The sequence below is a fragment of the Phyllostomus hastatus genome, unplaced genomic scaffold (genome assembly GCF_019186645.2).
Source record: "Phyllostomus hastatus isolate PE091 unplaced genomic scaffold, TTU_PhHast_1.1 phas_scaffold_317, whole genome shotgun sequence".
NCBI lineage: Eukaryota > Metazoa > Chordata > Mammalia > Chiroptera > Phyllostomidae > Phyllostomus > Phyllostomus hastatus.
This window is the reverse complement of record NW_025334023.1, coordinates 1,800,428-1,827,314: the sequence shown is the minus strand read 5'-3', so window position 1 is coordinate 1,827,314 and position 26,887 is coordinate 1,800,428. Positions and strand designations below refer to the sequence as shown.

The following is a 26,887-nucleotide window of genomic DNA, read 5'->3' as shown; positions in this document are numbered from 1 at the left end:
AGATGATTCTTAAAATCCGTTTATGGTTCTTTTTATAACCAAATCTTGGATTCTTCTGTAATTTGTCCTGTTGTAAGTTAAGTTGTGAGGTAGGGAGGGGTCCAACTTAGTTTGTTTCTAGATTGCTCTACAGGTATCTCAACAACTTAATAGTCCATCTAGTTTGAATTCATTTCATTGTATGCTACATTCTTATATGTATTTGGGTTTGTTTTTGAATTATCTGTTCTGTTTAATCTATCTGTCCAGGTGCTGGTAACATGTACAGTTATAGTCACCCCTGGGTACCGCCGAGGAATGGGTTCCAGAACCTTCTGTGATGCCAAAGTCCACGGGTGCTCAAGTCTCTTATTAAAAATAGCGTAGATCAGTGCACACAGTCGGTCAGTCCTCTGTGTCTGCGGACTCCCAGCTGTGGATGGAAAGTACAGAGGGCCACCCGCACTGTGTGAATTACCATCGCTTCACACGCTGTATGTACTAGGTAGTGAGGCTGATTCTCACCCATCACCCTTCCTCTCTCTCACCCCCACTTCCACGGTTTTCCAGGATCTTCCCGCTTATTTGTTTTTTCACGTTGGCTTTCAAGTCAGCTTGTCTAACTAAAAAAAAAAAAAATTCTTTGTGTATTTAATAGGATTGTGCAGATTTGTAAATGAGAGAGAATTGCTATCTTTTTGCGGTCTTCTGTGCTAGTGCGTACTGTGTGCTTCCGCCGGTCCAGGTCTTCTTTCCGCCCCTAGTGACCCTCCAGATGCCCCCCACCCCCACCTGCAGAGCTCGCTTTGATTCTCGATTCTCCTTAGATTTATTCGCGTTTTAGATTTTGTGTTGCTGTTGTAAACAGGGCCTTTCATCCTGGTTTTTACCTGGCTATTGGTTATAAGTATCGATTTCTGTTACCTTACTTCTGAACCCAACTATTTTACTAAATTCTTTTATTGTTTATAATAGTTTCTCAGTTGAGCTTCTTGGGTTTTCCAATTTAAAATTCATGTTATTGGTAACTAATAGATCACTTATCTCTTCCTAGTCTTTATAACCTCTTATTTATTTACTTAATAATAAATAAATACTTTTAAAATGTTTAATAAAACATTTTTATTGTTCAAGTACAGTTGTCCGCATTTACCCCATCTCTTATTTATTTTCGGCGTTTAGAACTTTCAGAGCAATGCGGATAACATTAATAGTAGTAGTAGTGAAATGGATATCATTGTCTCATTCGTGACTTTAATGGAAGTTTTTCTACTGCTTTTCCATTAAGCAAGATGCTGGGTTTTGGTTTAAGGAAGTACCATTCTATTTTTACTTGTTTGAGTACACTGGGTGTTGAGTTTTACTGTGTGCCTCTTTTGTGTCTGTGGAGGTGATCACGTGACTTTCCCCTTTTGGTCTGTTAATCATCATCTCTTTACGTCATCTGTTTCTTGGTTCTGGCCAGGCCAGGAGCTCTTGAGTGCAGGGGTGGGACCCGAGTCCCCGTTGCCCAGTGCAAGGCTATTTTGGATGAACAAATGAATGAATGGCCTTTCCCATACATCACTCCTCTTCCTCCTTGGTGGTGAGAGAGGTCGCTCACTCACAGGGCCATCGCACATCAGACTGTGTGGTGCTGGGTTGACTCACCTCCTGGAGCGTCCTGCTTCCTCCAAGGCCATGCAGATGCGGTGAGGCTCAGCCCCTAGCCTGGGCCAGCAGTGATCTTTCTCAATCCCAACTGTACTCACTAAGCCACTCTGCCTGGCCCTTAACTGGTACCTGGCCCTCAGAAGGAATTGGGACCTTGCCTGGGTCTGGCAGGGGGCAGAAGGGTGTGTGTGTGTGCAAGACACAGACACTGGCCAGCCTCTCAGCGTAGCTGAGGCTGTGGATAGGGGTGAAGGGTGGTACCAACTCAGGAGGTCCTGGAGGGCCTCCTAGAGGAGACATGAGCTGAGTGCTAGGCGGCCACAGGGGTGGGGGTGGGGGTGGCTGGTTTCAGGCAGAAGGAAAAGCCTATGTTTCCAGAGTCCCAGCAGTACCTGGCCTTGCCTGGCACCCCATGTGCCAGGGGAGAAAGCTCAAGGACAGACCTTGAGCCCATGGCATGGGAGAGCCACAGAAGGAGGCTGGTTGGGGAACTGCACCTGGGCGGCCATGCCACTGCCTCTGACCCATGCCCGTCTGTCTCTTCCAGGTCTGTGCAGAGCCCTGCTGGCTGGCCTCCGCTGCCAGGAACCATGACAGAGGCGGGGGATGCAGCACTGTCGGTGGCTGAGTGGCTGCAGGCCCTGCACCTGGAGCAGTACACCGGGCTCTTTGAGCATTACGGACTGGTGCGGGCCACAGATTGCCAAGGCCTCAGTGATGCTCGCCTGGTGGCCATGGGTGTGCTGCTGCCGGGCCACCGCCGCCGCATCCTGGCTGGCCTGCTCCGTGCCAATGCGCCCCCAACCCCGGCCCCCCGCCCCACCCCACGGCCCGTGCCCATGAAGCGTCATATCTTCCGCCCACCCCCTGCACCCACCACTCCACCTGAGCCACTGTCCACAGCTGGAGAAGATGAGGGACTACCCGCCATCCCGCCCATCCCGCCCCGGAGGAGCTGCCTTCCTCCTGCCTGCTTCTCTGCCCCATCCACAGCCGTCCCAAACCCTGTGCTGCCCCCACTGCCTGCCAAGCGGCATTTGGCAGAGCTAAGTGTTCCACCTGTGCCTCCTCGCACTGGGTCCCCCCGTCCACCTGTGAGGTGAGTGGATGCCATCCCGGATGGGAGGTACACAAGCAGAGGATCCTGGAGGGTGGAAGGGGAGTTTGTGGCTTTGGGCACTGTAATAACAAAGGCAGTTCAGTGGAGGGAACAGCGTGTGCAAAACTCAGAGGTAGGAAGCACCTTCTGGGTTACTCTGGGCAGACGCTGTGGCTGAAGTTTCAGGCGAGTGAGGGTGAGGCTCGTCGATGGTGCTGGTGGGATGTGCTGTGAAGGCCAGGTGGGCAGCCTGCGGGGTTTTAAGCAGAATGCTCTGATGAAAGCTGAGTGCTAAAAGGATGACTCTGGCTACTGCTGAGGTTGCTGGGAGAGGACCGAGGAGAGGAATGAGGCACGGGGCCGGGGGGGTGGGGGGGGCCCCACTCAGGCTGTGTGAGAGAAGCAGGCAGACTAGAGTGAGACGTGGTTTCTGGAGTGGACAGGGCTTGAGGACAGCCAGGGCGTGAGTGGAGAGGTCGTAGGGAGTCACAGGGGGGTGTCCAGGTTTCCATCTTAGGTGGACACCGGTGCCATCACTGATCTGGGGGCCCAGAGACAGAAGTTAGTGCGGGAGGAAGTCTAGAGTTCAGGCTGGGGCCTGCTGTGTGTGAAACCCTGTGGGTGATGAGGGTACGTGCTGGAGTCAGGAGGCTGCATGTGGAGAAAGTGGGGAGTCTTGGGTGATGAGCTTGTCGGGGAGCAGGGCCTGCCCAGGGTCTGGTGCTTGTGCGCCGTCTTTCCTCTTTTCACTGCTCTTGCCACAGGCCGCCAAACCCTAGGGATGCTTCTCTGGCCTCAGCCTACCTGCTCTCCTCAGAATTATCTTCTCCCCTCCTGGCTCCTGGTATTCTTTTTGTTTGTTTGTTTGTTTGTTTGTTTGTTTCCTCCTATTTCTGTGGACATTTCATTTAAAATTCCTTCACATGTGCCCTCCCTTTCTTCCTTTGCTGGGGTGCCCAGCCAGGAAGGGAGCATTCCCAGATGGGCTTGGATATGTGTTCAGGGGTGTAATGGAGATTTATTGCAGCACTCAGACCTAGTCAGCCTAATCTGGGAAGACTTCTTGGAGGAGGAAAACATGTGCAGTGAGAGGTCTCCTGGCCCCTGTATTATTGTTGGGCTGTGCTGGGTGCTTTGCTTACATGATCTCATTTGATCCCTGCAGCAAGCTTTCTGGGGGATTTGTGTCCTGTTTTCAAGCAGAGAAACTGAGACTCAGAGAAGGGAGGGGGGCACTGACTAGATCTATGGCAAGTTCATGCTTAGGGAGCCCCTGTGGGGAGGGCCTGGGAGGTTTTCCCCAGCCAGAGAGAGGCGTTGAGTAAGGGGCCTTGAAGGCAAGCCAGGCTGTGGTGTTTTGAAGCTTGATTGGTGGAAGCAAAGGAAGGGTTTGTGGCTTTCCCCTGGTTCATGTAACTGGGGATGGTGCTAGGGTCCCCCAGGAGGAGCCTGACTCCCAGCCGAGATGGGAGTTTCTTGGTGCTACTCCGCCCTCTAGTGGCTATTGTCCTGCATGCAGGAGTACTTTGTATTTCTTTCAGCTCCATCATCAGGATTGGGGGACGGTGTCTGTGTGTCTGTCTCTGGGGGCATAGGAATGGGTAAACAAGGGAAGGAGGTAGGGCCCTGTTCATGGGGAGTTCACAAAGGCTGAACAGGCAAACCCCCAGTGGAGTGGTGGAGGTCTGGATTCCTGCTTAGAAGGCGGGATCCCTGGGGCAGGCCCAGCTAACTTTGTGACTCCTGTTAGGAGCTGTCCCTCTGGGCTTGTTTCCCCATCAGGTTTCTTCCTTGGCCTGTCATGGTCCTTCTGGTGCTGACCGCTGAGCTCAGAAGACTTGCTGGGTACAGTAAAAGTCTGTGTGCTCCCCAGGGTGCCAGCCCCCGCTCTCAGAACCCGTTTGAACTTAGCCATGTAGCCAAGTTGCGGGGGAAGCCATGTGTCCATGTTTAGGAATCTGGCTCCTTGCAGCGAGACGGTCATTCCCGAAGTTCAGTCCATGCCGAGAGAATCCGTAAACAATTACTCCTCACAATTTGGGGCTATTCCTTAAGGCAGATGGTGGTGGACTGGCAAGCCTGGCTTCCTGTGTTCTGGGGCCTCTGGTGTCGGGAATTGTGGGCACCTGTACTCCTAGTGCTCCCAGGCTGTACAGAGGCTTTAAAGTGGTAGAAAAATTCACGGCAGAGGGAGCCTCATATATGTGTACCAGGTGCAAGCTGGGCAGGGTAGGAGTCAGGATGGAGCCTGGTTGGCTATCCCATCCCCTCACTCCCCATTCCTGTGACCCTAGGCTCCACGGTGCGTGGTGGGAGACTGCTCAGCCTGGCCCGTCCTGCCCCTCTTGCAAAAGTCCTACTTCCTGTTCTCACTCGCAACCTCTGGTGATGGGAACCTCACTCTATCTTAGGGCCACTTACATCAGATCATGTGGTGGCTGAGCGAACACTTCTGCCTAACTGCAGCCTGTCACCAGGCTCCCAGAGGAACTGGGAATTGTATGCTGTGTGTGCATGTGTATATTCCTGAGATAGTGACTCCGTATGAGGGCATGCCTGGCCAGTTTGTGCTTGCACGCCCCTAGGTCTGCGTGTTTGTGCACGCTGTCAGGGGAATCATGTGTCTGTATTTGCACATCTGACAGGTTCTAAGGGAGGTGGTGTGTGATCCTGATTCACCATTCTGGTGGTGCCTTGTGAGTTCCCCAGGCCCCTGTGCACATGCATGTGCCCGTGCGTGCTCCTGGGGTGGGGACTCCAACAGCGTGAGTCCATTTTTGAATGCTCATTTCTGGGTGGGTGGTGGAGTGGCCAGTGTGGTATTTATGTATCGTCAGGTGTGAACCAGCATGCATGTGTATGCTTGCGCGGGTGAGGTCAAGAGGAGTCCCCTGGAACGTCAGCTCCATTAGGGCTGAGAGCCTTTTTGGTTTTCTGTATTGCTGAGTCCCCACCGCCTAGAACAGTGCCAGGTACCTGACAGGCACTGAGAAGGTGTCTGTTGTGAGAGTGAGCGGACAGAGCCTGGTGAGCCCCTGTGCTGCTGCCCTCAGTGCCCGCGGGGCACCGAACGAGAGGGTTAGAGGGCGCTAGGCTCACCACGCCAGGTGCTGTCCCACCACCCAACCTGCGTCAGTCCAGACGTCTCAGAAGGGAGAGGCCCTCGGAGGAGACAGGCAGAAAACCAGCAGGGGCAGGGTCCTGTCCACCTGGCTTCAGCTGGGGCAGGACTCTTAGAATTGTGCTCACCGTTCTGTCTGGCCTAGGCGCTACCCACAGGCTTATTTCAGACTGGTAGGGAACTTGCTGATGAATCCAGAGATGCTGAGAAATTTGCTCAGAGTTATGTAGACCTGCCGATGGAAGCCGATGTTCAGACTCTGCTCTGGGCCTGGGGGCCCAGTCTACCCAGCTCCGAGTCTCGTTGATGTGAACCCTCTGAGCCTGCTTCCCTGAGAGTGACACAGGGGTCAGTTATGATCCAGGGTTCCAGGGTCACTTCACCCCTGTGACTGTACCGATCAGCCTTCCTGTGCTGATCTGGGTCTCAGTTTCCTCCCCTGATACTGGATGCCTGGAGATACCGGGGGAAGATGGAGTACTTGCCTGGAGTGGGCAGCTGCCATCTAGAGTCACACTGCAGGGCCTCCTACCTGTGCCTTTGACTGCCCCATAGCCCAGCCAATCCCCGGTCTTCCTGAAGGCTGATCACTTGTTGCCGTGGCAGAACTTGCTCCTTTCAAAGAGCCTCTTTCCCAGCCTCTCTAGGCTTCTTTGTTGGGGTTGGGGAGGGGCCAGCCAGGGCCAGAGCTTCCTGGGCGTCCACTCAGTAAGTCCCTGCTAGATGGCACTGGGGTGGTCTGTTCCATTCCAGCTTGGGGTGGGGATTGGAGGGGGGCGGCCTCGGGGCGGGAGGAAGTGTCTGGCCCGGGGGATTCTGGGTGACTTTTCTCTTTCTCAGTCAGTGTTTTCAGGAAGTGTGTGTTGACCAGGGCTGCAGGGGTTGGGGGAGGCGGAGAGCAGGAAGCCAAGGGAAACCAGGGCTGGATGCAGACACACACACACATACACATGCACACACTCCTCTGAGACAGATCCACAGTTATACACAGAAACACACGCTCACACAAGTGATCAGAGGCACTCAGTGACACAGGCACGCAGAGCCATACCTGGACCCAAATGTAGTCTCAGACACACCCAGGGAACAGGTGCCAAGCTTCTGCTAGACCAACCCAGGTTGGCCGGGAGCTGCCGGGGCAGGCACACAACATACTTGGGCACATGCTGGCCCCACCTGGCCAAAGCTGTGGGAGTCCTCAGGACCCGGCAGGCATCTGAGGGTGAGCGAGGGGCAGCTGGGGGGAGGGAGGCCCCTGCCGAGGGCCCGTGGAGGCAGGAGCCCCTCTTTGCCTGCCTGTCTCCTCTGCGCTGTTTCCTGTGGTTCTCTCCTCCCCATTCCCTCTTTTTGCTCTTCAAATTTTCTCTTTCCCTTTTTCCACATTTTTGGTTTTTCTCCTGCTCTTTCCTTTTCTTCCCTTTCCTCTTCCTTCCCAATGCCTTGGGCTTTCCAGTTTTCCATCTCTCCGTAAGCCTGTCTCCCGGGTCCACTGGGAGCCTACGGAACCTGTTTGCCAAGCCACACAGATGGCTCCCCTGTGGGGCCTCTGCCCTCTAGGGACTTGGCGCTGATCTCCTCAGTTCTAGCTCCCGGCATGCCACTTAGGGTTCTCTCAGGAGGCTTACATGGGCTTCTCTCAAAGTCAAGTTCAAGGGTGCTGTGGCTCTGGGCAGCTCCTGCCTGAACACCCTTGCCCTTCCCACCCCTCACCCCCTGCCCCAGTTCAGGATGACAGGGAAACCTGTGGAGGGCTGGCAATTGGTTGGTCTGGTCCTTACCCCTCCTCCCCAGGGCTGGTAGTGTGGTGAGTGCCTGTGTTTTGGGGGTCAGTGCCTCCCCACCCCCCAGTTGCTGTGGTTCTCTAATGCACTCAGCAGCCCTGTGCCCTGTGCTTGGGTCACTGGGGACATAGAGATGCCTCTCACCAGGTCCTGTCGGTGCACCCAGCCCTGCCGCCTTGGCTCATCTTCCACAGGGCTCAGCGGGTGTCTGCACTTTCTCCTGCCAGGCCAGCCTGGGTTGGGCAGTTTGGATGGGGTAAGGGGTTCAGTAGAGTGTGAGCTCCTTGAGGGCTGAATTTCCTCCCCCTGCTACCCTCTGGAGGCAGCACAGGACCAGGCCTGGGAAGCACATAGAGCTACCATGGCAGACCCAGGCCTCCGCCTCCTCCTGCCCGGACAGCAAGGCTGGCCTGTGAGGAAGCTCAGTGGTAGACCTGGTGGTAGATGAGCCACGAAGGGCTCAACAGGCTGTGTGAGCTTAGAGAGGGGAGCAGCTGGGTGGACTTCCTGGAGGAGGAGTCGTGTCTGAGCACAGTGAAATTGATGATCTGGGTCATTGCGGGGATTAAATGAAAAAAGGCCCCCAGCAGAATGCCTGGCATATAGTGGGTACTTAGCAAGTAGTAGCTCTTGTTCTAGGGAGAAGTGCTAAAAGCTGGGTGAAGCCTTACTTGCAAGGATAGATGCCAGGTTAATGGGGCATTGCTCTATGGAAAAGTGAGGGAACTGCTAACCTTCTCCGGTGATTTGCACATGAGGGGATGGTGACCCTCAGTCACTCAGCATTCTTGCTGAAGCCCCCTCAGCATTGGGTGGCGCTGCAGCATGGAGAGGGCTCGGTCTGAGGAGGCTCACAGCATGCGAGAAAGCTACAGATACCACGTCTAAGCAAGTGAAGTGCTGGGCAAGGTTTTCTGTGCTGTGGCCTGAGCAGAAGTTAACAGAGCATAACCATGCTGGAGGCGGTGGCCTTTGGACCTCACAATGGGGAAAGAAAGACAGGGGTAGCTGTGTGGAGGAAGTAAGAAGTGAAGGACTAAGGCCTGGGCCTTGTGCAGCCAGGGACCAAATGAGGAAGCAGGCAGCTGGGAAGGCTTCCTTGTAGGGAGGGGAGGTCAGGGTAGGAGACAGAGGTGCCCAGATCACTGGGCCTTACCCCATCTCTTAGCCCTACTGGTGGGAGTCCAGGGGCTAGGATTGGCCTGGGTCCCTTTGAGGCCTGTGTGAGGCTCTAGGGAGAAGGTCCTGACTCCAGGACAGGGTGTAGGCCTGGGTCCTTGGTCCTTGGTCCTTGTTCAGTTCAGTGAAGCAAATATTGCCAGACACAACTCTACTGAGTGACCGGAAGTGTGGAGGCTAGAGGAGCCCCGAGAGGGCTCCAACCCAGCCTGGGGCATGAGAAGAGGCACAAAGTGGAAGAGGATTTGAATCTCTTAAAGGAGGAGTAGGAGGTGGCTGGACAGGGAAGGGTATTCTAGGTGGAAGGAACAGCACATACAAAGACCTGGAGGTATGCATTTGTGCAATGCAGCTCAGGCAAGGATGGCTGGAATGGAGTGAGAGAAGAATTCAAGGCCAGCCTGAGGTAGTCAGATCGCCCTGCTCTGTGGCCCACCTGCACTTGTGGTGAGACCTGGTTCCTTTTGCCAGAGATTGATGCAGACAGAAAGATGTGAAGGGAGAGCCAAGCGCCGCCCTGGAAAAGGAGGCTCTGAAGCAGGTGGGTTCCTGGCCCAGCCTGTGGGGCCTGAGCCACCTTCAGCGACAGCCAGGGTGAGAAATCTGTGCTGGTGACATATGGGAGTGGCTCTCCTTCCTGAGCAATCAGTAATAACCCTGGAAGCAGATCAGACAGGAAACTGAAGCTCAGGGATGAAGTGACCTGCTTTGTGAGGTCGCAGACTTCTGAGTGGTCAGGCCAGAACTCAAGCCCAGGTCCGCCTGGCTCCAAAGCTCTATTAGCAGGAGTGGCTGCACATCTCGTTTTGCCCAAGACGGGCCCTGTTTACACCTGTGCCCTGACATGGTTGTTAACAGTGCCTCTTTTAACCCTCAGGAATGTTCTGGTTTATGCAATCAATTGTGTGTGATCCCTCTGCTCTTACCCATTCTGGTTTGGGTCCCTCACATGTGCCCCAATCCCGAGGTGTAAGGGCGGCTCTGTGTAATTTGCCCTAATCCAGTGAGACAAACCTTAGGCTGAGGGCCCAGACTGGGGTGGATCAACTCCTGTCCATGAGTGTCCAGTCTTGCTGTGGGCATAGAGGGGAGAGCAGATGGGTCCACGTGTCACTTGGATAGAGGAGAAAGAGGCTGAAGGAGCAGGGGAGCCAAGGGTGGGGGCAGGGGGAGAGCAGCTCTAGATTGGTATCTCGGAGGCTGCTAGAGGCCAGGTCCCTTGAGCTGTATTTTGGAGTACAGATGGGCTTTCCATGGACTGAGATGGTAGAGAGAGGGCAATGAGGAAGAGGAAGCTGTTCTAGCACAAGCTTGGCGGTAGGGCTGCTGAGCACATGCTTAGGGTTGGGGCTGATATCTTCGTCTAGTTGGTCACAGGTTAGTGGGAAACATCCCGGCGAGGCCTCAGCTGCAGATTGGAGCTGGAGCTGGGGCGGAGGAATCAGATGCAGGCACTGCATGGCCAGGACTCCAGCTGGGGAAAGAGCACTCTGTAGCCTCTGCCCCTTCCCCTGGGGTTTTCCCACATGCTGTACCATCCGGACTCCACTTCTCCTTTTCTGGGCTCAGTCCTGACTCAGCATGGCCTGGTTCCCTGTGGTAGGCAAGCAGGGGTCAGCCAGGAGGCTTCCTGGAGGAGGTGGCTAGAATGAAGTATGGAGGTTCATGAAGGATCCCCTTGCTCCCACCATCTTGGCACACAGTCTTTTTCCTGTAAAGGCTCTGCCGGAAGAAGATCCCTTTGCACCTGTCCCCTTCTCCCTTCTTTCCAGGGTCACAGCAGTCGTCAGAGCTGTGATCACATCCCCTCTGGCACCAAACGTCAGCCCCAGAGCAGCTTAGATCTCAAGTCAGGGTGGGGTGTGAGGGGCCGGCCTCAGAGAAGCCCTCAGATCCTGGCTGTGGTTGAGCTTTCAGGCTGCGGTGCCAGACTACCTGGATAGTCTAATTCCAGCTGCGGGATGCAGGGCAGATTACTTTGTGTCTCCGAGCCTCAGTTTCCTCATCTGTAAAGCGGGGAGGACAGTAAGCCATACCTTATAGAGTTCTGGTGATGAGTAAATGAATGAATTCATGTGAAGTACTTAGAAGATGGCTAGGAACACGTACACACGTTAATACAAATGAATTAATCTAGGTCTTCACTTGTTTACTGATCCCCTGCTGAGTGCTGGGCCCACCTTAGTGATGGGGTAGTGTGGCATTTGCCTCAGGAGCCCACATGCTGGGGAGGCCTCGGATGGTCAGGTCCTTTGAAGATGATCGGGACAGTGACAGGGGAGGACTGGGAGCCAGAGGCAGGAGGCCCGAGGCTGCTTGGGCTCAGAGGAGGCTTTGTTGCTACTACCTTCCCCTCAGTGCTGGTCCTCATGCCTGGGGGAGGTCAGGGAGCCAGGCCCACTCAGCCCTGCCTGGCTAGAAGGGGCAGAACCTGTCCCCATCTCCCCTGCACCAGCCTGACTGGTCCTGGCCCCACCGCTGGGAGCTCTGCTCTCAGCTCATCAGCCCTGGCCCTCGGCGACAGGGTGAGGTTGGGGGGGAGGGGCGAGGTCCTTGGAGTCTGGGAGGCTGTGTGTGACAGATTGCTTTGCCCATCGAGGGGCCTCCCAGGGCATTGTACCTGACCAGCTGGGGCCATACCCCAGGTCATGCCTGCAGGGACTCAGTCTCTTGGTCATCATTCCTCCTTTCCTTTCCTTTGCTTTCCTCCCTTCCCCGTGGACACCATATCCACTTACCTGTCCGCCCATTCATCCATTCATCCACTTGTTCTGTCCATCCATTCGTCCGTCTGTCTGCCCACTCATCCACACATTCAACATGCTCTTATTGATGACTCAGCCAGGCCCTGTACCGGGTTGTGGGGATAAAGAATCAAGTCCAGTGCAGCCTCTGCCTTATAGAGACTCAGGGTCAAGTGGGGGAGACAGCCTGGGCAGTACCTACCAGTGGGTCTCCTCAGGTCCAGCTGAACACTGATGCCCTCAAGACCACCATACGCCCACTTGGCATCAGATTCCCCGAGAAGCATATAGGGAGGGATCAGCTGGCCACCAGGCCACTGACAGGTTTTCCTCTGCTGTTGGGGTCCTCTTAGCGTCACTGCCACTGTCCACACAGCCGCCCAGGAGCCATTCTCTGTGGCCTTTCAGGGGACAGCTCAGGGGTGAGGGACTGAGACTCACAGTGGACAGGTGTTGGAGCCACCCTGACTTAAAAATTCTTGCCCCAAGGGGCCGATATGTCTTCTAAACCCCCCACGGGTGTGGTGTCAGGCCCCTGCATGGGGTGTGCCCAGCTACCAGCCACCACACTCAGAGAGGCCCAGAGCTCCTGCTTCTTCACTGGGTGGAGACCGTTTAACAGTTTCTCCCAGCCCAGTGCAGTTCCTCACTCCGGCCGCCTTTGCCAAAGGCAGTGTTGGCCCGGAACTCGGTGATGTGCCACCTTTAGCAGGTTTCTAGGGGAACGGAGGGAGGAAGCTAGCGGAGGTCAGCTTCTCACACAGAAAGGAAGAGTTTCCATCATTCCTTGCCCGCACATGGAGAAGAGGAGACAATTTGAGTGCAGGGTGATATGGAAGTAGCCACGTGTACTGAGAAGCACATAGACTGTGGATTCGGGGGCCAGGTTCTGGCTCAGATGCCAGCACAGCCTGGCACAAAGGAGGGAGACACTTAAACATTTTATTTGGACACGGGCAGGGACTGGGGGAGCATGCGGGAGGTGTCAGGAAAGGGTTTCAGAGAAGGGGAACCTGAGTTGGGAGTGAATGGAGGGTAGGTGTTCCCTAGCCAGAGACCAGGGAGAAGGGTATTCCCAGGAGAGGCGGCAGCAGGAGGAAAGGCCAGCGTCATGGTCACACCCCAGCCCTCCCTTGCTTTTGTAGTAGTCACACTGTCAGTCACTGCCTGGAGCATTGGGCAATCGGCCAGGCTGAAAGTCACCGGAGGGGAAAGCTGCCCGTGCTCCGTGCACTGTGGTGCTCCTCCTCGGCCCGGCTAGACGTTCGCAGACGGTGGGTGGGGCCAGGGCTGCAGGGCGCAGATGCCAGCTGGGGGTCCCTGTGCTTCCTGTATGACACTCCTTGACTTGGTCAATCCTCTACTCCTCCCGCCAGGTTGAAGGTACAGTCCCCGCTCTACGGAAGAGGACAGTGAGGTTCATAGAAGTTAGGGACTTATGACACACAGAATTTAGGGCTGAGGCAGAGTTCAGAGCCGCCTCTCTGGTGCCAGAGAGAGATGCGTTCAGCCTTCAGGGAGCAGTGCGATCTGTGCCGAGGCAGGTGGATGGGAGCACTGTGCCTGTGGGAACCCGGGGACCTCGAACCTGGCCTTGGGAGTCAGGGCAGGGCTCCAGGGGCTGACAGCAGAGGTGAGGAGCTGGTGCTCAGAGGAGTGCGGTGGGATCAGGCGAGCTGGAGAGGTCTGTGGGCGTCTGCGGGTGGTGAGCATTTGTGTCTGGGAGGAGAGAGAAGGTGGTCTTGACGAGAGAGACCTACAACTCGGGGCCTCAGGACTTGGTTTCTGAGGCTTTGATCTGCTCCTTGGCCTCAGTGCCCATTTCATTCCCCCACCCCCACCCCCGCCCCTGCTGTTTGCCAACCAGTGACTTCTTATCTTTAAAAACTCAGCTCAAGCTTCAGGTCTTCCAGCCTTCCCTGTCTCCCCAGGCTAAGATGTAAATCACCCACGCCTGTTCTGGTCTGCCTTCCTCTTCTAGACTGTGGCTAAAAGCTGGAGCTCTGGGGACAGGCGACGGTGTCACAGGGATGCAGCCAAGCTGTAGGCCTTGGGGGGCTTGCAGCGTTTGGGGCAGGGGCGGGGGCAGGGTGGTGGTGATGAGTGGAGGGGGGCTGGGTGGAGGGCCCGTCTGAGTTTGGGGAGTGGGTGAGTTTTGCGGAGCTCAGGTGAGCCGGGCCGTGGGTTTGAGCCGGGCCCTGCCTCTCTCGGGGCCCTTGGTGACTCAGCGGTGCTGAGCTGACTGATCCCTCGTTGCCCAATGTTCCGTCTGTTCCCAGCCTTCCCTGCAAGGAGGAGGAGGAGTTACTGTCGTCGCCACCGCCACCGTCACCCTCTCCCCAGCCAGAACCCGAGGAGCCCCCGGACAGCTTCCCCCGGGAGCCTGCCCAGCCCCCCTCTCCCAGCCCCCCAGAGGTTCCCCCAAAGCCTCCTCGCCTGTTCCCAGAGTTCGGTGAGTGCCACAGCCGGGCCCCGGGCCCTGGGTGGGCGGCCTGGGCTCTGGCCCCCGAGGTGTCTTCGAGGACACAGGGTGTGTGTTCCCCTTTCTGTTGGGCCCTGCCAATGACCCGCCGTGTGGCCCTGCACAGGTAAGCATCCCTCTCTTCCTTCTCAAGGAGAGACAGCAGCCACCTGTCTGGCCTACTGACTGTTTGGCGTGGGCACGTGGCAGACTCTCTGCATTGCCCACGGTTCACAGTCCTTGGGTATTTCCGTGCTCATGGTTGGTTTGCTGCCCCTCAGATCATCTGCTTCTCCTGATTCTTTGCTCATGTTCCTTTTACAGCCCTTTTCAGGCAGTCCCCACCCCGACCCCCAAGCTTGCCGCCCTTCAGACCTCCCTGTGGTGTCCAGGCACCCCAGTGCCGTCCTGTGCGGCCCTAAGAGTATAAATAGCACTTCCTGTCCCTTGTGCCTCTTTTTTTTTAAGCAGGCCAGGCCATGGGGTGTCTCTCTTGGGCTGAGGGTGGCCTCTGTGATGCCAGTCCCGGGTGCCTGGGGGCCAGGAGGCCAGGCCCCTTGCTTCTGAGCCTCCCCCACCGATCTTTCTCCCCAGATGACTCTGACTACGATGAGGCCCCAGGGGAGGGGCCAGGAGCCCCAGCTGGCGCGATGACCAAGGTGGGGCAGGCGGTGGCAAGGGTTTGGGCTATCTTCTGCCAGTGTTGGGGGGGGGCTGCCCGCTGCCTTTCAGGCCCTGGGGACCACTCGATAGGGCATGGGCAACCATCCCAGGAGAGTTCCCTCCATGGGAACTCTCGTTGTCTTGCCATGCAAGGGTCAGGGGTCAGGCACAGGGTCCCAAGACCCAGTGCTGGGCCGGAAACCTGGGGGGTCTGCTTGTGGCTCCAGCCCCAGTCTTCAGCTGCATCTGGGTGGCTGTGTGTGGCCTCTTCTCTCCCTTGGTGTTCGGAGCATAGCTGTTTCAGGGCATCTGTTCCACTGTCTTTGTTTCACTTTCTGTGTTCCTGTGGCACCTCCCTCTGAGTGTCTTCACTCTCCATCCTGAGTCTTTCTGTTTGTTTGGGTTTTTGTCTCAGATCTGGGCTGGTGTGGCCCTGGCTCCCTGGGCCCCTGTGCAGCCTGCCAGTGGGAAGCGGGGAGTGTGAGGAAACGGAAGTGAAAGTGCTAAGTTGTGTGGGGCCGGAGTGGAGTGGACAGGAGGGGCGTGGCAGCCCCTGGGGGGGTATTATCTGGGGCTTGGAGGGAAGCATGACTCTGAGTGGGTCTGGTGGAGCAGGAGGAGCCTCCAGTGAACTTAGTTCCACGTGCTGTGCGTGTGGCCAGTCTGCTGAGCGAGGGGGAGGAGCTGTCGGGGGACGACCAAGGGGATGAAGAAGAGGATGACCATGCCTACGAGGGCGTCCCCAAGTGAGTGTCCACCTCTCTTGGGTGGCTGTCCCACCCAGCACCCCCGTCTCCTCAGCCCCCACTCCCCGGAGCCCTCACCGTGGTCCCCCCTCATTCCCTGTCCCCTTCTCCCAGCAGTGGATGGCACACCAGCAACCTGAGCTCATCCTTGCCCGGCAGCCTCCCGATCCCCCAGCTCCCACCCCACCCCATGGACCGATTGCCTGGGGGCCCCACCCCCACCACACAGGCCATCAAGGCTGGCTGGCTGGACAAGAACCCACCACAGGGGTGAGTGAGGCCTATTGGGTCCTGCTAGTGCTCTGCACGGCGTGTGATTGCTCTAGTATCCTGGTGTCCTGGACCCGAAAACCAGGGGGGCCAGAGCTATTTAAGCAGGACTCCCTCCATGCCAACTGTAACCGCTGATGATTGCCACAAGACCTATGTTTTATTATCTTTAATACTGGGAAGTCCTATTTTGAGTCTCACTTCAGTCAGTCTTGCTGTAGGTAAAGTCCATCTTAGTGAGCATTTGGGATCCTTCCTCTCCTGGACTTGGCTCTTCCTAACTTTGTATGTGGCTGCCAGAGCAGGCTGGGGTAATCTTGGAGTCTCTCCCCTAATGCCCAGTCCTTTGCTCCATTGTCCCTCTGCCTCTGCTGCTCCAGATCATATATATATCAGAAGCGATGGGTGAGACTGGATGCCAATTACCTGCGATACTTTGACAGTAACAAGGTAAGGCTTGTATTGGTCCCTGATGCAAATCCCCTGTTCTAGCCTGGCCCAACATTGAACCCAGGCAGCGTCCCTCCCCAGATGAGTCCGCACCAGGGCTCTAGTCTGACTCCTTAACCCGTATTCTTCTGGCCCATCAGCCAGCTATGGGCTGTGGTCACGGCCAGCATAGAGGTTGTCCGTGTGGGAGATGGGGCTGTAGCCTTCATTTCAACTGAGGTCGAGGGACTCAAGGGAGACTGGCAGCACAGCTCCTCTCTCTTCCCCAGGATGCCTACTCTAAGCGCTTTATCTCTGTGGCCTGCATTTCCCGTGTGACTGCCATCGGGGACCAGAAGTTCGAAGTGATCACGAACAACCGGACCTTTGCCTTCCGGGCAGAGAGTGATGGTGGGGAGCAGGGCAGGGAGAAGACCGGCAGTCTGGCTGGATAAGGGTTGGGGGAACCAGGGCGCTTCCGCTTCCCCTGCATGAAGCCCGGAGAGGAGTCACCCTCTGTGAGGTGGGGGGCAGCGAAAAGGGGCACCCTCTGGCTGGCTCTGTGCTTGAAGCACCCAACGAGCCCTCGGAACCACATTCCACTTACAGGGGGAAACCGGCTCACACGGGCAAAGCGAAGCGGCTTGCCCAGTTTTAAGCGTCACAGCTAGGACTGGAGCCTGAGGTTGTTCAAGTCTGAGATCTCATAGACAGACAGATAGGTGTGCCGGTCCGGGCAGGCTTGCTTGTTCTTCGGGGGCCTCCTGCCAAGCTGGGCTCTGGCTCACTCCTTCCCCCGTGCCCACAGCAGAGCGGAAGGAGTGGATGCAGGCCCTGCAGCAGGCAGTGATCGAGCAGCGTGCCCGTGCCCGGCTGCCTAGTGCTTCTCTGTCGGGTGTTCAAGGCTCAGAGCCGCCTGACCGTGCTGGCAGCCTGGAGCTACGTGGCTTCAAGAATAAACTGTATGTGGCAGTGGTTGGGGACCAAGTGCAGCTCTACAAGAACCTGGAGGTGCGAATGGGTGGACTAGGCTGCTACCCCTCTCCCCTGCCCCATGCCCACCTGGTCCCTTAGCCCTGCCCCATGCCCACCTGGTCCCTCAGCCTCTCCCTTGCCCACCTGGTCTTTAGCCCTGTCCTTTTTCTTTCCCTCTTCTGCCCAAGCCCAGACCTTTGCCTGCCCCTCTTCTCATCCTGTCGCTACCTGGCCTCTGAGCCTGGGTCCACTTTCCCATGCCCAGGTTCCTGAATCCTCCCTAATCTCCTTCTTAGCCACTTTCTAGTCCCTACAGTACCACCTCCCCCTCCTCTCTTCCCCTTCCTGGGCCTTGAGTTCCATCCTGTAGGCCATGCCCTCACTCCTCCCCACCTGCCTGCCAGGAGTACCACCTGGGCGTCGGCATCACCTTCATCGACATGAGCGTGGGCAACGTGAAGGAAGTGGACCGGCGCAGCTTCGATCTCACTACCCCCTACCGCATCTTCAGGTGAGTCTCTGTCGTGCACCTGTCCGTACTTCCTCCACTGTTTGCTTCTTGCATGTGTGGGAAGCTGCCCCTTCTTCTAGGATGGATTTCTTCTCCCTTCCTACCTCTGCCCACCCCTGCTGATCATTTACTTTCACTCACTGTCTTCTCTGACCCCTTCCTTTTAAGAAATCAGCCTCCCTCCCTTCCCCCCACCCACTGGCCGTTACTGCCCTCCCTTCCCTGCCACACTGCTCCCAGAGTTGCCCGTACTGGCTTCTTGCACAGCCCACTCACCCTGCTGTCCCCTCTCGTCTGCTCATGCAGCTGGATGCAAGTGCGTGCAGACGGGCTTAGCACCTGGCTGAGGCCTTAGCAGCTTTGCAGGTTCCACTGCTAGGCCTTCGTAGATGAGGGTCGCCTGTGGCACCCCTCGTAAAGCAGTGTTAACATCCATTGTATCTGTAGCAGCAATGTCTTCTTTGGACATGGTGGGGGTTACAGATGGAGTCAAATCTTCAATACACGCATGCCACTCCAGGGTGACAGGGAGAGAAAGAGCTGGAGTGCAAGACATCTCTGTTCCCTTCTGTCCTTCCCACTGAAACCTGTCACTACTCCTCCACTGCCCTCTGGGTGCCTTTTGAGCCCGTCTGCCTAGCATAGGCTTGTCCCCATCTCTCTCCCAGCTCCTCTCTGCCAGTCTGCCCATCCTGCCCACAGGTCCTGGGCTTTCCCATGTGCCATCCTGCCCCTTTGCACATGCTGTTCCCTCTGTCTAGAATGTCCTTCCACCTCTTTACCTGGCCAGACCTTTGTCATCTGTCAAGTCTCAGCCCAGGTATCATGTTTTCCCAGCAGCCTGTTCTACCCCCTGGGTGGGCCAGAGTCCCTGTGGGACGCCCCCAGCCCTCACACATCTTTCAGGTTCTTGCTGTCCTTGCCTTTGTCCATGCCCACCTCCTCACAGACCCAGGATGGCCTCCCTCTTCTGACCATGAGCTCTTAACACTTGTCCCCCTCGACTTCATGCTCTGCCCCTTTACGCTGCCCCCAGATCCCTCTGAGCCCTTGTCCACTGGCCTCCCTCCCCCATTCCTGTGTCCCCAGCTTCTCAGCCGAATCAGAACAGGAGAAGGAGCAGTGGCTGGAGGCCATGCAGGGAGCCATTGCCGAGGCCCTGTCTACCTCAGAGGTGGCTGAGCGCATCTGGGCCGTGGCCCCCAACAGGTTCTGTGCTGACTGCGGGGCTGCCCAGCCCGACTGGGCCTCCATCAACCTCTGTGTCGTCATCTGCAAGCGCTGTGCAGGTCTGTGGGGGGTGGGAGGTGGAGATGTCTGGGCCGAGGCATGACGGGGCTGGTGGGCCCGCGTGTCTGGGAGTAGGTGGTCTCATCTGGCTGGAGGGGCTGGAGTGAAGATAGTAGAGATTGTTTCTGAGGTTGCACTTGTGTGCCGAGCCTCTCCCACTGGGGTTTAAGCTCCATCCTTACATTGCAGGGCAGGGGTTTAACTTCTCATGTCAAGGGCAGGGCACTGGGGCACAGACAGAGAGGCAGGGAAAATGGCTGGTTCAGGGTCATCTGGCAAGTAAGTGAGTCTTAGTTTTAGCCCAGGCCTCTTGGGGTTACGCAGCATCCCTCTCCCATCAGAAGGGTGGAAGGAAGCCAGGCAGGAGGGGCTGGCAGGGGCTAGGAGGAGGGAGGAGCTGGTATTTCATCTGGAGGCGGGTGGGAAGCAGTGGTGGGGGTGGGGGGTCTGGCTCTTTGGAAGCTGGGTTTGAGGGAGAGAGGGAGAGGGAGAGACAGAGAGAGAGAGAGAGAGAGAGAAGGAAAGAAAGAAAGAAAGAAAGAGAGAGAGAGAGAAAAAAGCCCTGGTTTGGGGAAGCAATGGAGAGAATCCAAGAGATGTTTAGAATCTATGGTGTAAAATTCCCCTTGACAGCTTAGGTGAGGAGGAGGAGAAAGAAAGAGAGTGGAACTCGAGATTCATGTGTCTATTCAGCCAGCACTTACTGAGGGTCTGTGCCATGTCAGGTGCCGGGAACTTGGCACCCTTGGGAGCTAACAGTGTCCCGGAGGCCATTTTGGGTGGCTGGAGATGGGGATCCAGGAGGAGAAATAGTTTGGGGGAGTTTCTGGGTTTGGTGAAAAACCCTGAAGCCTCTGGGGCGGGCGGGTGTCCAGAAGGCCTTGGGCTATGAGGTCTGGGTGCAGAAAAGCAATGACTGGATCGGGGACCAGCTCACGGAGGGTGAGGGCGACTGGGGTGGATGGACGCAGAGGAGGTGAAGCCAAAGCCAGAGCCAGGCCTTTCTGGGCATCTAGTGCCTCCAGTCCCCGCCCTTCTCCACGGGTCCTTCACGGGCCCTGTAGCTGAGTGAGGCTGCATGCTGTTCAGCCCTGACTCCCCTCCCCCCTTACTCCACGGAGATTTATTATTAAGAGCTCACCGTGTGCCAGGCTTTGTCCTGAGCTCTGAGGTTAGACCCTAAAGCAGACAGTTGAGGTGCCTGCTCTTAGGCAGCTTACATTCTAGGAGGGAGAAGCTGAAAAACATACACAAACCCATGGAGGGATCAGGTAATAACAAGTGCAGGGCAGCAAATATGTTTGTGGTAAGCGCTCTCAGGAGGTGACCGTGTTCACTGAGATTTGAATGTCAGGAGGGGCCCTGGTGAGATGGGGGAAGAGAGTCCAGGCAGGAGAACTGTGAGTGCCAAGGCCCTGAGGCTGGAATGTGCGGGGATTAGAAGAGGGAGGAGAGTGTGGCTTAGTGGGATGTGAGGAAGCGTGAGATGAAGTTGGAGGAACAACAGGTAAGGAATTTAGACCCAATCTGGGGGAGCCATCGGAGGGTTTCAGAGGGATTTGAAGCAAGGGAATTTGCTTTTTTTTTTTTTTTTTAGGATACATTCATTGAAGCTGAGGACAGTAAAACAAGGAAGGGCTTAGCATAGAGGAAGCAACAGGAGAGCCCGAGCTGGGCTGCCTTAGCTCTCTGGGAAGTCAGAGAAGAGGGGGCTTTAGGGAAAGTTTCAGGGGACCAGCTTGGGGCAAGCTGTCACATGCCCATTGCCTTAGAGTTTAGGAGATGTGTGCCTGTGAAGAAAAAAGTTGGGGTGAGGGGAGGAAAAGGAAAATGCTGCTGGCTACTCCCCAGAGGAAGAGCATGCGTGTGGAATTTGCATTTTTAAAACTGATTTCAGAGACACGGAATGGGGGAGGTAGAGATTGTCATTCCACCCACCCACGCATTCGTTGGTTGATACCTGAATGTGCCCTGACTGGATCTGCCCACCAGCTAGCAACCTTTTAATATCAGGGTGGGAAGATGCTCTAACCACCAGGGTGGTAATTTGCATTTTAAAGAGATTACTCTGGCTGGGCTGTGTGGAGAGTGGCCTGCAGGGTGCCAAGACTGGCTGTAGGGCAGGGGGGTGCTGCTGCAGGAGCCCAGGGGCTGATTGCTGGACTCAGCCCTGTGGTACAAAGGGAGCAGTGGCGTGTAGCTGGTTTCTGGAGCTGTGTGGGGGCGGAGCTGCCGGCCCAGCCCCTGGGTCCTGCCTGTGGCCTCTGCCTGCCTGCCCCTGGATGAGCACTGGGGGTTGGGTGTGGGGGGGGGGTGATGGGAGGAAGGGGGACAGGACGGGGACGGGAGTGCTGCCTGAGGGAGAGGGCCAGAGGACCCAGCCCAGTCTTTGCCCACAGGGGAGCACCGCGGCATGGGCGCCGGCATTTCCAAGGTGCGGAGTCTGAAGATGGACAGGAAGGTGTGGACGGAGACGCTCATCGAGGTGGGGGAACCCCGCTTGGCACCTGCGTTTGGGGTCCAGCTGCTGTTGGCCCCTGTCCCCCATCTCACAGATGCTAGCATCCTAGAACTAGAAGAGACCTTTGGGATCATCTAGTGGGTGTGGATTTTGGAAAAGTTGATTTTTGGCACAGTCGGCAAACTGGCCAGTGAGCTAAGGATGTTTTTACAGTTTTAAAGGGTTTAAAAAAGGGTAAAAAGACGATTCAACAGAAACTTTGTGTCCTGCAAAACCTAAAATAATTACTTCATCTCTCCTCACATGCACCAGTGTGTTTAGTACGTGAACCTGTATGTTTAGGGGCGCACACTCATCTACGCCCGTCTGTGCTGGGGTCCCCAGGCACTGCTGTGTGGAGTAGTTACAGGGCAGGACCTGAGACAGCCGGCCAGACCCGGGCCTTCCTGACAGCCCCGGCCGAGCTGCGGGCTCAGAGCAATTTGAGTGTCACATCCCCTGTGAGTTGGGGTTGGAGTTCCCAGTTTGCAGATGTGGACACTGAATCGCAGGGAGAGAAAATGACTTGGCCGAAGTTACCCAGTGAGTCAGTAGTGGCAGGGGCTGTTTCTGCTCTTTTCTCTGCTGTGACCCCAGCACCCCACACAGACCTGACAAAGAGGCAGCGGTGGGGTGGGGGGTGGGGTGGGGCAGGAAATGGCGGTGGAACAGATAACCAACAGAGTGAGAGACTGAATAAACTAGTATCCTGAGTGCTAGACCCCTGCACTGCTCCAGAGTCCGCTCCTGCCCCCTTCCCCTGCAGGAGCCCAGCTGATGATCGTGGGGCTCAGGCCTGTGGGGCCAGGAGCAGGGGTATGTGGCTGGATTCTGGGGCACGTTGGGGTGGAGCTGCAGGCCCAGCCCCATGGAATGTCCTAGAGGAATACCAGGGAGGGGAGCCAATTCCAAAACCCCTGCCCACCCCATTGGCTGACAGGTCAGTCACCACCCCCAAGACGTGGTAGCCTCAGGAACACAGAGTTCCAGATGTGGGACTGGGGGTGGGGACAGCAAGTCCCCTGACCAGGTGCTAGGCCTGGGGTGTTCACCTGTCAGACTGTCTGCCTCTGGTCCTGTCAGAGAGCTGAGGAACTGGGCTCAGGTCTGGAGTTGATAAGGGAGTGCCCAAGGCCACCCACAAGCAGGCTGCCCATGAGCTTCTTTGATGAGAAAGGGGGCTGGTGGCCTGGCTTCCCAGCCATAAAGTTTTGCAGGGCATGGGCCCCCTGGTCATAGGCTGCCTCTAACCTCTTGCTCACACCCACAGCTCTTCTTACAGCTGGGCAATGGTGCTGGGAACCGCTTCTGGGCAGCCAGCGTGCCCCCCAGTGAGGCTCTGCAACCCAGCAGTAGCCCTGCTGCCCGGCGGCGCCACCTGGAGGCCAAATACCTGGAGGGCAAGTACCGCCGCTACCACCCACTCTTTGGCAACCAGGAGGAACTGGATGAGGTCAGCTCATTGGGTCTCTGGATCCCCTTAAAAGCACCCCATTTTCCTTACACTGTGCCCTTTGAAGCCCCCTCCTTTCCTCCTGTCCCCACATTCCTCACTGTCACAGCCCATCTTTTCCACGAGCTCTGAGTGATGAGCTGGCCCAGACAGAAGGGCCCTACCTAAGCCACAAAGGAAGTTGGGGCAAAGCAAGGAGAAGCCAGGCCTGAACCTTGGACCAAGACCATGTCCCCAGCATCTGTCTGCCTCCCTCCCCAGCTGATTCCTCTGTCTCCGCACCCTGTCCTGCTCTTTCTGTATCCTGCCAAAAGGAGTGAACTTGATGGGGATGCTATTTCCTGTCAGGCTCATGAAAAACAGCTGGCTGCTCTGACCACCCCCCCATCCACACCCGACTCAAGATGAGGCCCTGTTTGGGCCCCAGACCCTGATAGGCTGGGAGCCAAGCCCCAGGCCCTGGCTGGCTCTGCCCAAGCAGGAGGTAGCCAGCTCCCAGGCAGGGGGATGCCACTTATGACCTCTGGTTGGCCTTCGGCCCCTCCCCCCAGGCAGCCCCGCCCAGGCAGGCTCAGTCCAGCTAGAAGCCCATTGGGAGCCAGGCCTCCACCTCCCAGGAACCCCCAGGCGTCCAGCCCCCAGTCCAGCCCAGTTTGACTTGCCAGCTAGGAGGGGCGGCAACTCCCATTGGTCGGGAGGGCTGGGCAGGCGGTGAGGAATTCAAATGTGGGAGGAATTAGTTACAAAGCACCCCCCTCTGCCCTTCCACAAGGCAGAGGGAGCTTGAGATCCTCTAGAGAGCAGGCTTGGCAGCTCACAGGGTCCTGGGGGCTGCCAGCAGGGGTGAGACCTGGGTTGGTGGTACCCTGGCCTCTGCTGGGCCACCCCTGCCCACCCTCTCTCCCCTTGGCTTTTCGCTTCCTCCTCCCCTCTTCTCTGTTTTTCTTCATCCCTCTTCTTCCTTTCAGTGTGAGATGGGCCCCCAGACCTGGGTGCCTCCTTCCTCTTCCTACCTCTCCCCTCACTGCCCCCTCCCTCACTGGCCCCACTCCTGCTAGGACTGACCCTTCCTCCCTCCTCTCCCCACTCCCAGGCCCTGTGTGCTGCAGTCACCACCACAGACCTGGCCGAGACCCAAGCACTCCTGGGCTGTGGCGCTGGGGTCAACTGCTTCTCAGGGGACCCTGAGGCCCCCACACCCCTGGCTCTTGCAGAGCAGGCGGGGCAGACACTGCAGATGGAATTCCTTCGGAACAACCGGACCACGGGTGAGCAGCTGGTGGGACAGTCTTCCTTGAGGGATGAGGCCTCCCTGCTGCCGGGGTCTGGTCCTTTGCGGGGGATGCCGGCCAGGGGCCCTCGGGGCTGTGTATCGTCCTGTGAGGCATGATTACGTGCCGTAGTGTGAGCTGTGGCGCTGTAAGTGCAGCTCCTCAAGGGTCCTGAAGCAACGTGTGTGATTTGGGGTGTTTGGGTTTGCATGTCAGTGTCTGGTGGTGCATCTGGCTTCCCCTTTATATGTGTGGCCCTTTGTGTCTCTGTTGCTGCATCTCTGTGTGTTTGTGTGTCCCTCCCTGACCTGCAGTGTGGGCCTTCAGTGCCGAGGGCTTTAGGGGTGTGTGTAGAGTGGGTCTGTGTTGCTGTGTGTGTGCTGGGGGTGGGTGTGGCATTTCTCTGTGTGCAGGTGACCCATGAGAGCAGCCCCGGCTGCTGCCCTGTGTGGGTGGGGCCGTGTCCAACACAGACTGAGTTTGGGTCACGTTTGGCTCCCACTCGTGGGGTGGGTGAGGTGGGAGCAGTGGGGGTGAGCTCTGCTGATCATGGCCCAGAGCTGGCCTCTGGGGACACATTCTAGGACTGAGGGTGGAGCTCCACAGCCAGGGCTCTGGGCTCAGGGCCATGGGTGGGTGGGGCGTGCTGGGCTGGAGAGAGCCCAGGTGTCCAGGGAGGCCCAGGAGACCACCCAAGCTGGCCTGGGCTTTGGGATCGCTGGGAGCAAGGCTGAAGCCAGGCTGCTTCCTTAGGCTTTGCATCATCTGGGATAACCTCCCTTTGAGGATTGTTATCAAGTTTGCCCAAGGCCCCAGTCATTCTAGTGTCCTGGCTCTCTGCCTGGACAGACAGTAGGGAGAGGAGGGTGGGCCGGGCCATGCTGGGGAGTCAAGGAGATTTCCTGGTACTGGACCTGGGCCTTGGGAGCAGGGTGGAATTTGGGTATGTGGGGAGAGGTGGAGAATGGCTGGGGCAAAATCCTGAATGTGGCAGTGAGAGTCCAAGGGTGCGAGTCAGGGGAACTGGGGCTGGAGACTCAAATGCAAGCTTGGGTGCCCAGCCTCGGTGGGGTGAGGGAGGAGCGCTCGGAGGCAAGCATGACCAACCATTCTCCCCCACTTCCCAAAAGAGGTGCCTCGGCTGGATTTGATGAAGCCCCTGGAAAAGCACTACTCAATTGTCCTGCCAACTGTGAGCCACAGCGGCTTCCTCTACAAAACCGCCTCTGCTGGCAAGCTGCTGCAGGACCGCCGTGCCCGGGAAGGTGGGTGCCTGGGAAGGTGGCATTCTGGCATGGCAGCAGGGCCGGAGAAGCCAGGGCTGGCCAGGTTGGTGGGCTCACAAGGGCTCCATGTACACTCTGGCTATTATCACCCTGGAGGGCTTCCTGGATATGGTCTGTGGTACACAGTTGGTACATAATAAATGGGATGGTCAGGATGTGTGTGGGGCACAGCACTGCCTGTTGCCTTTAGACTAAGAAGCCTTTATTGAGCACCTGCTGGGTGTGGGCCCTGTGCTGGGTGGGCATCTGGTATTTGGAGCTGGTAGATGCTAGGACAATTGAGGACTAAGCTTAAAGCACCACCCCTCTCTTAATCTCCACCTCTCATTTGCTCCTCAGCTTTTAGTAATTCCAGTCCTTAATCCCACAAGGGCCTCCTTGTCACTGCCCCACCCCATTGCCTCCTGACCCCACCCCCTCACTCACTCCACTCCAGCCTTGCAGCCTCCTTGCTGTTTCTCAGTTTTGCATACTCACTCCCACCAGGGCTTTGTATCGCTGTGCCCTCTGCCCAAATGCTTTTCCCCAAATACTGCATGGTTAGTCTCTTGCTTCAGTTGGGTCTCTGTTTGAAAGGTCACTCCTTAGAGACTTTATCCCCAACCATTTTATCTGAAATAGCACTCCCTACTCACCCTACTTTTACCCTCCTTTCATGCCTTTTATCAAACATTAATCTGTTAGCAGGTCTGTTATTGATTCTCTGAGCCCGCTGAAACATACGCTCCTCTTGGTCCCCATGTGGCCCCCAGAGCCTAGAACAGTGCCTAGCACACAGTGGCCCTGGTCAGATGTCTTCGGGATAAAGCATGCCTGAGGCGGGGCTGGTTCTCCTCGAGGGAGCCCTGCCTGGGGGGCTGGTTCTGGGACAGCCACCCTCAGAGGGCGATGCCATGTTTTCATAGATAGGATAGGGAGGCAGCATCTGCTGTGGGGACACTGCTTCTCTCAGCATTCCCGGATGAGGCCCTCTGACTCCAGAGAGCTTTCTTTGGAGCTCTGCGGTGCGTCACCTCACTGCCCCGGGGGCACTGTCCAAGTCTACCTCTCTCTGGCTGATGATGTCATTTATGTAACTTCCTGAGATATCCTTTTTGTCCTGGGTACCAGAAAGCCCTGAGCCAATGCAAAGCTCAGTGTTATGAACTAAATGAGTCTGAATGGCCTTGGCATTCTGTTCTTTTCTCCTGCCTTTCCCGGCCCAGATTCCTATTTCTGTTCCTTCATGGAATCTTATTAAACTCCTTAGGGCCATTGTAAGAGATGGAGGTTTCTTATTTTTATTTTGTATTTCTTTTCAGTTTTTTTTTAAGATTTTATTATTTATTTTTAGAGAGAAGGGAAGGGAAGGAATAAGAAATATCGATGTGTGGTTGTCTCTCTTGCACCCCTCACTGGGGACATGGCCTGCAGCCCAGCCATGTGCCCTGACTGGGAATCGAACCTGTAACCCTTGGGTTCACAGGCCCACACTCA

At 56.6% G+C, this 26,887-nt stretch overlaps 1 protein-coding gene across 7 annotated transcripts in view; it reads left to right on the top strand.

The window, feature by feature from the left end:
* ARAP1 (ArfGAP with RhoGAP domain, ankyrin repeat and PH domain 1) overlaps positions 1-26,887 on the top strand; it is a 67,330-nt gene that overhangs the window by 22,406 nt on the left and 18,037 nt on the right. For 3 of the 7 annotated variants that reach the window (XM_045817932.1, XM_045817927.1, XM_045817928.1), the window contains exons 3-16: positions 2,180-2,731; positions 13,836-14,008; positions 14,612-14,676; positions 15,296-15,426; positions 15,541-15,696; positions 16,077-16,146; positions 16,416-16,536; positions 16,934-17,136; positions 17,505-17,611; positions 18,701-18,900; positions 21,301-21,386; positions 22,672-22,854; positions 23,948-24,122; positions 25,256-25,390. In XM_045817932.1, coding sequence (XP_045673888.1) covers positions 2,223-2,731; positions 13,836-14,008; positions 14,612-14,676; positions 15,296-15,426; positions 15,541-15,696; positions 16,077-16,146; positions 16,416-16,536; positions 16,934-17,136; positions 17,505-17,611; positions 18,701-18,900; positions 21,301-21,386; positions 22,672-22,854; positions 23,948-24,122; positions 25,256-25,390 — 2,314 coding nt within the window. In that variant the 5' untranslated portion in view covers positions 2,180-2,222. Of the gene's footprint in view, positions 1-2,179; positions 2,732-6,726; positions 7,075-9,265; positions 9,354-13,835; positions 14,009-14,611; positions 14,677-15,295; positions 15,427-15,540; positions 15,697-16,076; positions 16,147-16,415; positions 16,537-16,933; positions 17,137-17,504; positions 17,612-18,700; positions 18,901-21,300; positions 21,387-22,671; positions 22,855-23,947; positions 24,123-25,255; positions 25,391-26,887 lie in introns of those variants that run through there. The other 4 variants (XM_045817931.1, XM_045817930.1, XM_045817934.1 and 1 more) reach the window with 4 other exon arrangements.